The sequence below is a fragment of the Fukomys damarensis genome, unplaced genomic scaffold (assembly GCF_012274545.1).
Source record: "Fukomys damarensis isolate Sample0158 unplaced genomic scaffold, DMR_v1.0_HiC HiC_scaffold_16, whole genome shotgun sequence".
Classification (NCBI taxonomy): domain Eukaryota; kingdom Metazoa; phylum Chordata; class Mammalia; order Rodentia; family Bathyergidae; genus Fukomys; species Fukomys damarensis.
Window position 1 is genome coordinate 12,055,511 of NW_022900928.1, and position 12,204 is coordinate 12,067,714.

At 39.3% G+C, this 12,204-nt stretch overlaps 1 protein-coding gene across 5 annotated transcripts in view; it reads left to right on the plus strand.

Annotated features, from left to right (window-relative positions):
- Positions 1–12,204, plus strand: part of Hps5 (HPS5 biogenesis of lysosomal organelles complex 2 subunit 2) — a 40,863-nt gene that overhangs the window by 13,487 nt on the left and 15,172 nt on the right. For 4 of the 5 annotated variants that reach the window (XR_778531.3, XM_010615135.2, XM_010615136.2 and 1 more), the window contains exons 9-16: positions 4,118–4,206; positions 5,187–5,365; positions 6,148–6,306; positions 7,152–7,338; positions 8,243–8,366; positions 9,250–9,399; positions 10,189–10,266; positions 10,524–11,083. Coding sequence is in view for 4 of the 5 variants with exons in the window: in XM_010615135.2 (XP_010613437.1) it covers positions 4,118–4,206; positions 5,187–5,365; positions 6,148–6,306; positions 7,152–7,338; positions 8,243–8,366; positions 9,250–9,399; positions 10,189–10,266; positions 10,524–11,083 (1,526 nt within the window). In the remaining variant the exon portion in view is untranslated. The remainder of the gene's footprint in view (positions 1–4,117; positions 4,207–5,186; positions 5,366–6,147; positions 6,307–7,151; positions 7,339–8,242; positions 8,367–9,249; positions 9,400–10,188; positions 10,267–10,523; positions 11,084–12,204) is intronic. The other variant, XM_010615137.2, reaches the window with a different exon arrangement.

The following is a 12,204-nucleotide window of genomic DNA, read 5'->3' on the forward strand; positions in this document are numbered from 1 at the left end:
TTTTTTTTTTTTTTTTTTTTTTGATACAGGCGGCGGAACCACTGAGCTAAATCCCTGGCCCTCTGATAAGGCTTTTCAAAGACTAATTGCTCTTTGAATATAATATTTAAAAAATTGTTGACATATTAACTGGTTGCACCCAAGGGTAAAGATAAAAATCAACTCATGAATGTGTTATATTACTTACACCAAAGTATTTAAAAGTGAATTATAGCCAGGTCTGGTGGCACCTGCCTGTAACCTCAGCACTCTGGGGGGCTAGGCAGGAGGATTTCAAATTCAAACCCAGCCTGGGCAACTTGGCAACTGAGTGAGACCATGTCTTAAAAAAAAAGGACTGAGTCTCTAGTTCAGTGTGGAGGCACTGGATTCAATCTCCAGTACCACATACATACCCCCAAAAAAAGGTGAATTATAGACATTTTAACACTTTAATAAATCTGTAATTCATCCTGGAAGTTACTGGAGAAAAGCAGCTATTTATTTGCCCATAATTATGTAAAGCATATTAAAAAATCTTCCTCTGTTAGCATTTTCCTTTATGGCATTTATCACAGTTTCTAATTACCTATTCATATAATGTTCCCGTTTTACCCCTAAGCAGGCTCCATGAGCTTCAGGGATCGAACTTAGGAGGACCTTGTACTTGTGAGGCAGGTGTGGTGCAACTGAGCTAAATCCTCGGCCCATGAGGGCTTTTTACTTGGCTATTTTGTTCAGCTATATTCTCAGTGCTTGCCCTAGTACCTGGCACGTGATAGATAACTCAAAAGCATTTTTTGACTATTACATGATATACGGGGTAACAGTGTGGTATTGTGGCCCAGTTACATATTAAATAATATATTCTTTCTCAGGAATTTGTGTGCTTCTCGTAGAGTTATTCCTTAGGGTTTAGTTATTCAGAATTCCTGTTAACAGTCCCTGCCATGGCAAATAGTCTTTCACATTGCTTTCTGAGGAGCTCTGCCTGCTCTTCAGTGTAAGCAGTAATTAGTGCCACTTTGCTTTTGCTAAATTCTTCGGCAGGTTTGAGTTGGGTACTTGTGCCATGTCCTGTTACCAGACTTCCCCCATAGCTCCATCATTGGCACTGTCTTATGGGATCATGACTATCCATTCGAGCACCACAGTACTAAGCACGTGGAAGCCTAGCAAATAATAGCTAATTTGATGAAGATGTGTTATAAAAACATGAACAGGAAGGCTTCTTTTCTTAGTGTTTACTTTTTTTTTCCCCATTTGTACTTTTTTTTTTTTAAATGGTATGAGGAGTGGAACTCAGGGCCTTCACACTGAGCTACATTTGCAGTCCTTTTGTTTTTATTTTCTGTTTTGAGACAGGGTCTCTCTAAGTCACTAAGTTGTCCAGATTGGGCTTGAAATTGCAGTCCTCGTGTCTCAGCCTCCTAAGAGGATTATAGGCATGCACCACCATGCCTGGCTCTCATTTGGCCATTTGTGTCCTGTGGTACAGTCTCACAAGAGGGAATTCTTGTATACTATACTTTGCTTTCTTTTTTTTGTTGTGGGGGGTGGATCTCAGGACCTTGCACTTGTAGGGGTGGTAGGCTTGTTGCCACTGAACTACATTCCAGGCCGCTACTATACTTTGTTTTCTTTGGATATATTTGTATCATTTTTTTAAAACTTTTTAGACAGTGCTACTAGTTTTTTCTTCCCCATTATCAATGAAGGAACAGGGGATGAGGAATGTATACATTACAGGTATCAGCTCTTATCTACCTCACCCCTTTCGTAATTTATGTTACTATTCCTAAAGACTTTTCCAAGCTGAATATCAAGTTCATTATCAATTCATGATGTCGTATCTCTCTACTCAGGGATCCTCTTGGTTTTTCACTTCTGCCTGTTGTAGGCAGCCTTCTTAATTTTACTTTGTTTTTTTATTCTGTTTTTTGAGACAGGGTCTCACTGTATAGTTGAGACTGACCTGGAACTCACTATGTAGTCAAGGCTGGTTTCGAACTCACAGCGATCCTCCTGCGTGCGCCACCACACCTGACTCTTAATTTTACTTTGGACTAGGATTCTGACCATTTCTTGGTCTTCTTGTGGAAGAAACATTTAATATTTATGTGAGGGCTCAAATCCTATTAAAAATCAATTTCATAACTACATAGAGCTATTTTTAGTATTATTGGGGACATAAAAAAATGATCCCAGTTCCCAAGATTATAATTGTTCGGAGGCATTTGGTTTATCCCCTTGCTGCAAAATGTTTAACAATAAAAAGCCAAACATGGGTAAGTGCCACATGAGCAGGGCTGACAAGAAATAGGTTGAATCCAGAAGGAGGCACAGTTGCTATGGGCTGTGGGGAAAATTTCAGAGGGAAATAGAACTGCTGATCTTTGAGAGGTGAGTAAAATGAGACCTGTGAAGGCTGGGGAAGTCCTGACAAGAAGGGTTTTCAGGCCGAGCCAGGAGGATTGCAAGTTTGAGGTCAATCTGGGCAATTTAGCAGCACTCTGTCTCAGAATACAGTAGCAGAAAGGGCTGGGGCATAGTTCAGGACTCCTTGGGTTCAGTCCCCAGTGCTGAAAGAGAAGGTGGGCGGGAAGAAAGAAGAAAAGAACAGAGAGGGGCTCATTATTGGTATATAAAAATAATAGCAACTTTGAGAAGTGCATGAGGTATATGAGATACGCTCATGCCTGTGTGAGTAAATGTACAGAGAGAGAGGAGCAGAGTTGTAGAATACCATAACACTGGAAAGGCAGGTGCAGAACCAAGGAAATAGAGATCCCAGAACCTGGGGAGTGAAGGAAAGAATGAACACTCCTGTGCTTCTGAGTCAAGCAAGTGGGAAATGAAGCTGGGTATGGTGACACCTGCCTGTGATCCCAGCACTGGAGTGGTTAAGGCAGGAGAAGACCAGCCTGGGCTACAAAAAGAAAGAAAAAGAAGAAAGGGAGGATGGGTGGGAAGAAAATAAGAAATGATGACGTTGTGGGGTTTGGCAATGAGGATATTTTTACTTGAGAATTCAGTAAGGTGGAATAATTGTGATCCCAGATAACTGGGTAGATTAGTGAGGTTAAAAGAGGGAGGCAGTAGATTCTGTGAGATATAAAGAGAAAAGTTCAGGTTCTGGAGCTAGACCATCCTTGTTAGCAGTTTTGACTCTTTAGCCTTCCTGCTGAATGATTTTAGTCTTATTATTTCATCTCACTGATCTCAGTTTTCATAAAATAACTGGCATTTCCACCTTAATGGCGAGCTACAATGTTAGATAATAGAACTCTTTTTAAAAAAAAATTTTTTTATTTGCTTTTTTGAGACAGGGTCTCACTATGTAGTTGAGACAGATCTAGAACTCACTATGTAGCCCAGGCTGGTCTCGAACTCACAGTGATCCTCCTGCCTCAGCCTCCCAAGTGCTTCTGGGATTACAGGCGTGCGCCACCACGCCCGGCTCTTTTTTCGTTTATTGGTACCGGGGATCAAACTCAGGACCTTGTGCTTACAAGGCAGATGCAGTGCCACTGATCTAAGTCCCTGGCCTGATAATAGAACTCTTAATAAACCTCATTTCTGGGGATTTAGCTTAGTGGTTCCACCGCCTGCCTCACAAGCACAAGGTCCCAAGTTTGATATCCAGTACAAAAACCAAACCAAAACAAAAAACCAACAACAACAAAAAATAAAGCTCATGAACATAGTTGGCCAGGTATTTTCAAACTACACAAATCTAAGTTAGAATATTACCATTCCTAAAAGGGGCTCCATGGAACAGTGATTGGCTATAAGATGTTAGTCTTCAAGTGAGTCTGTCACATCAAATATGGAACTTGACTACTTTAATAGATGTCAAGTCATCCCTAAGCCTTTCTTTTTCTAGATACTAGCTTTTTCTTTTGCTAAAAGATACAGTAATATCTGTCTCATTTGACATTATTATTTTTATTGATTTATTTGTTTTTTTGGTGGCAGTTATAGACAAAGAGTAAGTTTTTAAGACTCCCTTAGCTGGATCACTGTTGTGATCACTGTTGTGTCTGATTTTGCTTTCACGAGAGGATCTGAATTCAGAAAATTATGTCATAAACTATATCCTAGCAAGCTCGAGTTCTTTTGACATTTTCTCTTGCAGTGAGCATTGTGTGCTGACTTGGACAGAAAAAGGAATTTATATTTTTATTCCTCAGAATGTTCAAGTTCTTCTTTGGAGTGAAGTCAAAGGTAATTATATTTTTCTTAAATAATTTCTAATCTCATAATTATTTGTGAAATTTAATTGTGAAGAAGTTGAAAATACAGGGAGCAAATAGCCATTGTATGCGAATAAGATATAAAAAATCAACCTATATTTTTTGGTTAAAACCAGAAATGCAGAAAATGTAGCTTTTTTAGCTTTGCTGCTAAGTACAAAGTGTATGGCTTTTTGAGTCTGTACTTTGTTAAAAAAAAAAAAAGAGAGCAGAAGAGAAAGCATTACTTACTGGTCTGATCAACATTGATTTCTTGTGGATTAAATTCTATAAGAAGGTCCTTGAAAACTAGTTTATGTCTTTTTAAGCTGTTTTGCCAAAGGCAGATATTTCCTCATGAATTGTTTTATTGATTTACCTACTGAGTTAAAATCCATTCATTGAGCTTCAAGTTGTAACTCTCAGTAACATTGTTGTAATCTAATGTGTAATGTAGATTATCTTTTTCTACATGTCAGATTTCTTTTCAGAAAATAGCATTTTGTTTATTTGTTTGTTTTTTGAGACAGGGTCTCATATGTAGCCCAGGCTGTCCTCAAACTTATGATCCTCCTGCCTACAAGTACTGAAATTACAGGTGTGCACTACCATGCCCAGCTGGAAAATAGCATTTCATTTTTTTTTTCTCAGCATCGGGGATTGAACTCAGGACCTTGTGCTTGTGATGCAGGTGTGGTGTCACTGAGCTAAATCCCCAGCAAAAATAGCATTTCAAACTAAAGAGATATGGTTCTTTTCCATATCTTTTATTCCTGATATTTTAAGAATAGTGCCTAAAACATGATTTCTTCATTGAAAGACAAGTATAGAAATAGGGTAGAAATAGATATGAAATTCAGTCAGTCTGAACTTTATTTAAAAATGAGTCTATTAGAATACTTTCAGCCCTTGCAAAAATGGAAAAGGAGTATTTGGTTTACTTTCTGTGTGTTCACCCCTGTGGATTTGTAGACATTCAAGATGTGGCTGTCTACAAGAACGAGCTGTTCTGTTTACACCTGAATGGGAAAGTCTCACATTTTTCTCTGCTGTCTGTGGAGCGCTGTGTGGAACGTCTGCTAAAGAGGAATCTGTGGGTCCTGGCTGCTCGCACATGCTGTCTTTTCCAAAATTCCATCATTGCCAGCAAAGTGAGTCAGAGCTTACCTGAACATGTTCATTATGGGTTGGTAATACCATCCTAACTTGTAGGACTGTCATACAGAGTTGCTTATCTTTATTTGCTCTTGTTTTTTTTTTTTTTTTTTTCTGGTACCGGGGATCAAACTCAGGACCTTGTGCTTGCCAGGCAGGCACAGCGCCACTGAGTTACATCCCTGGCCCCATCTTTATTGGCTCTTGTATATGACCTATAGATACAGCAGTAAATCTTCAAAGAAAACATAACAGATATTTAGAAGAGGGTGGAGGTTAAGGAAGGAAATATACTTTCCTTTTTATTTTTGTACCAGAGATCAAACTCAGGTCCTTGAGCTTGCAAGGCAGGCAGTGGTACCACTGAGCTAAAACCCTGGCACCTGTTCCATTCTTTAAAAAATAGTAAGTTTATTCACAAATTTATTTAAATTTCAGAACTTGCTTTTAAGGGAGGTGATTATATATATGGTGACTCTTAAATTCTTCATCCTTTCATCCTTTAGATAATTCTGATTTCTGATTCTTTCACTAACTTACCATGTCTTTACTTTTTTTCTTTTTTGTTTTTTTGGTACCGGGGATGGAACTCGGGACCTTGTGCTTGCGAGACAGGCGGTGGCACCACTAAGCTAAATCCCTGGCCCCATGTCTTTTAAAAGCACCTGCAACATTTATTTTCTATGTTAGATATCTTTCCATATATTGCCTATTTGTATATAGATTTAGTTACAAACGTTATACTATTTCATTGAGATTTTACTTATCCTTTTATTAGGCAAGAAAAACTTTGACTGTAGATAAATTGGAGCATTTGAAATCTCAGCTGGACCTTGAAACTTACAGTGATCTAATTTCTCAACTGGATGAATTGATACTAAAATTTGAACCTTTGGATTCAGCTTGCAGCAGTAGAAGAAGCTCCATTTCATCACATGTAAGTATTCTTGTTTTTTGTTTTTTTTTTCCAGCACTAGGAATTGAACCCAGGGTCTTTGCACAGAGCAATAACGCCCCCTCCCTTTTGGTACCAGGGATCAAACTCAGGTCCTTGCGCTTGTGAGGCAGGCGGTGGAACCAATGACCTGACTGTCACTAGACCCCACCTCCTATAGATTTCACCCCCTCTCAGTAGTGTCATAGGTGGGGGACCAAACCCTGCACATATGGGCCTTTAGGGGGCACTTAAGATCTCAACTATAGTAGAGGGACTTTCAACTTCTGGATAACTGGATGAAACTTCTGGATAACTGGATGAAAATGTGTCAAGGCCACATTTTGTTGTTTTATCATTATTATTTTCTATTCCTAAATATACCTCATATAGGATCTCTATGAGTTTGAAACCAGCCTGGGCTACATAGTGAGTTCCAGGGCAGTCTCAACTACATAGTGAGACCCTGTCTCAAAAAAAAAAAAAAAAAAAAAACCAAAAAAACCCCCCAAAATATATACCTCATATAACCTCCAGCACAAGTTAGGCTGCTCCTAATTTGTGGTTTCAGATGCTTCATGCTAATCTGAATCTCAGTGCAGCTCAGATGTGTCTCATTTAATCCCCATTCTGACTGCCACACTTTTTGCAGACGAGCTGAAGAAATATGCAACATGATGCCACTAATTCAGGCAAGACATCAGCTGCCAGGCATCTACATATTTTTTTCACTCAACTTAATTGTTCTATTGGCTTCTTAGTATTGGTATTTCTCTGTAAAGGTCTCTTATGTTGCAAAGGAAGATTTTACTTTGTTTTGTTTTCTTTGGTATTCTTTTCATTTTTAGGAAAGTTTTAGTGTCTTGGACTCTGGTATTTATCGTATCATTAGTAGTAGAAGGGGCAGTCAGTCAGATGAAGATTCCTGCTCCCTTCATAGCCAAACCTTCTCGGAAGATGAGAGACTTAAAGAATTCGCCTCACATCCGGAAGAGGACCAGCCAGATCCAGATTGTGGCTCACAGGGAAATGAAGGTGATGAATATGTCTCTTATTGGTTGCTAACACTAGGTAGTTATTTTCTGCGTTCTTCTTACCAAGATTGTCTTAGGCTTAGAGTTTCTATAAGGTGTGAATAATTTTTAGCATGTTGATAGCTTTCCATCTAGGCCTGATGAGTACAGAAGAGTGAGTTTACATTTAGCTTTGTTTGTTTGTTTGTTTGTTTGTTTTGAGACGGAGTCTCACTATATAGTTCAGACTCCCTTGGAACTCACTGTGTATCCCAGGCTGGTCTCAAAATCACAGCGATCCTCCTGTTTTAGCCTCCTGAGTTCTGGGATTAAAGGCTACACATAATTTTTTGGGATTTTTTGTTCCTAGGGATCGAACTCCGGACCTTGCGTTTGTGAGGCAGGTGGTGGCACCACTGAGCTAAATCCCTGTCCCTATTTATTTTATTTTTTGACCTCACATTTGCGCTAACATTGAGAGAGCACCTGCATTTGGTCATGTATTAAAATCTGAAGAGATCAAGAAAGCTTATTAACCAAAAGAGTAGTATCTTCACTAACCAAATTATTTTCCATCAGGAATGAAAAATTGCTACTGTTTTGGGGGCCATTGCCTTCCCTTTACAATGTTCGACTATTCCTGTGACTGAACCATTAAGAAGAGTACTAGAGACTTTAAACTTCCTTTTTGACTTATGGGGATTCAGGGTTAGTAGGCAATGAAGGTACCTGCCTAAGTGTTTTATGTGAACCATTGTGTGCATCTTGTAAATCTGTGTTCTGTGCTCATTTGTATATAGGTCAGTGTGATTTTGGTTTGAATTCTTCATTTCCTTTGGTTAATTCATTTCAGAATTCCTTTAAAGTTTAAAAAAACTTTCATGTGATTAGACTTTGTTTTTTTTCCTCCTGATTCCATTCATTAGATAATGTTTCTCATGTTCCAGTGATGTTTGAGACAGATAAGAATGAAACTTTTCTCCCCTTCGGCATTCCATTACCATTTCGTTCTCCATCTCCTCTTGTGTCTCTTCAGGCTGTCAAAGACAGGTAAACCAATTGGTCTTGTCAACTAATCTTATTTCTGATTTTACTTCTGTTGTCATATGACTTTGTAGTAAGAATGGAAAGACCATGGGCCAGGGATTTGGGTCAGTGGTGCTGCCACCTGCCTCGCCAATGCAAGGACCCGAACTCAATCCCTGGGTTCGAACGTGGGACCTTCCTCTTGTGAGGCAGGTGGCAGCACCCCTGAGCTAAATCCCTGGCCTGGATTTACTCTTTGGGGTAGCAGAGTATTTGAGCTGTAGATGTGGCCCTTTTTTCCCAGAAAGAATGAAAATTTAAATCTTGGCTTTTTCTTTCTGGAACCCTGGAAGGAGCATTTGAATAGTCCCTTCACAGTTTGGGTTCAGAATGGAGAATTAACAGATTCTATCTGTACCTTAGGACCAATAGTGGCATCTGAGTCTGAGAAGACTTTATCCAGCTACTTAACTGCTTATCTGAGTTTTACTGGGTACAGTTTTTGCTCTTCTGGAAGGTTATATTGTGAATAGTGAGGAGCTAAGTTTCATGAAGAAATTGTTTGTTATTTTCTGACCAGGATGGGGCTGATGATCACATGGATTATGTTACCTAAGCTGACAGAAACGTCAGAGACACAGCTCAAGTTAAAGTCTTTCTCTTCAGCACTGAATTATTGGTGTCTTAGGGCATATTAGCAAATGAAACAAATCGTATTGTAAGTTTTTTGTGGGCCTTCTATGAAATATATAGGTGATGAGAGGTCTTGCTATAAACAGCCTTTCTTTTCATTAAGTCCAAGCTGACTTCCTGGGACTAAGAGAAACATTGAAGACTCAGGTACTTAGCTTTTTATTTTTGGCAGTAACCAGATTTTTAAAAATGCTTTTTGGTAATTAATTTCCAGTGTTTCTAGCTTTGTGCGTAAAACTACTGAGAAGATTAGTACCCTTCACACAAGCCCTGAGCTGAAAGTGAGACCAGAACCCAGGAATGAAGATCAGTCTTGCGAAGAGGAAGTGAGTTCAGTTACCTGCCCACAGGAAGAAGACACTGAGTAAGCCCTCTTGTGTGGTACAAATCTATCAATTCTAGAGGAACTGGCTCGCTCTCAGTAGAAAGAAGGCCTTGCACCATGTGTCCTTGCACATGTGTGTTCCCATCCATTGAAGATTATTGTGTAGCTCATAAATATTGTGAATTCCACAGCGTTTTAAAAAATTATATCAACCCATAGCTAAGCTGCTGAAAGAGTTTTAATTTTTTTTTTCCTGATACCAGAGATCAAACCCAGAACCTTGCACTTGTCCGGCAGGCACAGTCCTTCTAAGCTACATCCCCTGCCCAACAAAGTTTTAATTTAGACTTCTTCCACTTTTCTCCTGCGTAACCCTCCTCCCTCAGGCATAATTTTGGCAGATTTCCAAGAAGGTGAAGTGTTAGATTTAGAGTAGCTGACCAGGGCTCTAGACCTTGTGCTAACCCTGCTTCTGACTAGCATGTAACTTCAAGTCATCAATGCTCTCTGACTTGTAAGATCAGGGAGATGGTATTGTTTTGTGAGTCAATAAAAAGAATATTAGGATAATGAGAAAGATAAAAAGGACCCCTTTAGGCAATGTAACATGCAACATGAAATACAATACCTACCAACTAGTAATAGTGTGTAGAAATGTTTATCTAAGAAAGTTCTGGGGCTGGGGATTTAGCTCAGCAATTCTGCTGCCTGCCTCACAAGTGCAATGTCCCAAGTTTGATCCCCAGTACCAAAAAAAAAAAAAGAGAGAGAGAGAAAGTTCCCTGGTAACTCGTGTGAATATTGTTATTATTTTTCACATTTTTCTAGAGAGAAAAAAGAAGTCACTAGCCAACCCTCAAAAGAAGACAGGTTGCAAGAGCTCACAGCGGCAACAGCAGAAGCAATGTGAGTGTGGATCAGAGTTTTATAGTGAGAGTGGGGTACCCTTCGGACATCATCAGTAGTGGTCCCAAGTCTGGGACAGAGATGGCCTCATTTGCAATTGAAATTCAAGAATTAGTAACAAACTGGAAAATCAGTGTTTTCTATTTTATGATCTTGCTAAAATGAGTATGTTTTATCAGTTAAGTTTGTTTAGCATGCAGTAATTTATTTTAAAAAAATACATGAAATCTAAATTTCGCCTTACTTGTCTTGCACAGGACCAAGCTGCTGGACCCTTTGGTTTTGTTTGAACCCCAGTCTCTGAGAGTGGTTTTACAAGAGTGGCTTTCACACTTAGAAAGAACATTTGCCACAGTGGACTTTCCAGGCACTTCAGATACTGGCAACTTACCTGTGAAACTAAATCAGGATGAGTCAGAAAAGAGAATATTAGATGAAGATAATGGAGAAAAAAGGGACTTTTTAGACAATGAAGAAACAGTTGACCCAACAGCGTGTGAATCCATAAGTAGTTCAAGGGAGCCCTCAGATGACCTTTTTCGAGTGTGTTCTCCATGCCCTCTACCAACCAATCTTCAGAAGGACCTGGCTGAGTTGACAGCACTGTGTTTGGAATTGAATGTATTGAATTCTGCTATCAAAAGCACGGATGGACATGCAGACCACACTTGGCAACAGTGCTCGCCTGAAATTCTGGCTTGTCAGTTCCTAAAGAAGTACTTTTTTCTCTTGGATTTGAAAAGAGCAAAAGAGAGCATCAAGCTTAGTTATGCTAGCAGCCCCTGTATTTGGGATACTTTTATTGAAGGATTGAAAGGTAATAATCAAATGGCTTTATCAAAGATAGAAATTAATATAGAGACCAGAATAACTTTGGAAGTTTGAGGTTTAAAAAAAGATTTAAGTAGAAAAAAAAATCACTCATGTTCTGGCCAACCACCCATTCTATTTGTCACTCATTTTAATTTTTTTCTCTGGTACCAGGTATCAAACACAAGACCTTGCACTTGTGAGGCAGGCATAGCACCACTGAGCTAGATCCCCAGTCCCTCATTTTATTTTATTTTATTTTAGTACTGGGGATCAAACTTGGGACCTTGTGCTTGCAAAGCAGGTGGTGGTGTTACAGAAGGAATCAGTAAGTGACACACAGAGGCAGCAGAATGGAAGTAAAATAATAAATTTACTCATCGATAAGGGTTGATCACACATAAGCTGTGCCTGGATCAACGACACACTGGGTTACAACTCCTCCTTTTATGGGGCCTTGACTTCATTCTGGTGGTTACATTTCATTCTCATAGTTCAAATCACGGTCACGGAATAGTTAATCTTTTCAACCCAGACATAACAGTTCTTTGCAGTTGGGGAGTTTACCTTTAAGATTCGCCTAGTTATCTATTCTAGTCCATAGGAAGGGGGTGTTCAGGGTCAGGGGAGCGAATGTTAGTCATGGGTTCTTTCATCTAGACACTCCTACGATCAGGTGGCTCCAGTCTCATCAGAGTTCAGGACCTTGACTGTTATCTCGGGATCAGACCAAATGCCTCATTCAGCAGTTAGTGCCTTCGGGGCCTATGAGTTTTGAGCTAAACAAAACAAAGTGCTGTTAGAGACAGTGGAAGCCATTTTTACATTGTAACACTTTATAGGTTTAGCTATTTATTTATTTATTTATTTATTTATTTATTTTGAGACAGGGTCTCACTATGTAGTTGAGACTGACCTAGAACTCACTATGTAGCCTAGCCTGATCTCCTCGCAGCAATCCTCCTGCCTCAGCCTCCCGAGTGCTGGGATTACAGGCATGTGTGCCACCATGCCCAGCTAGGTTTTGCTATTTATAAAAGTTTTCCCTATCAGTGGCACCACTGGGCTAAATCCCTGGCTCCCTCAATTTAATTTTTTTTTTTTTTTTTTTTTTTTTTTTTTTTTTTT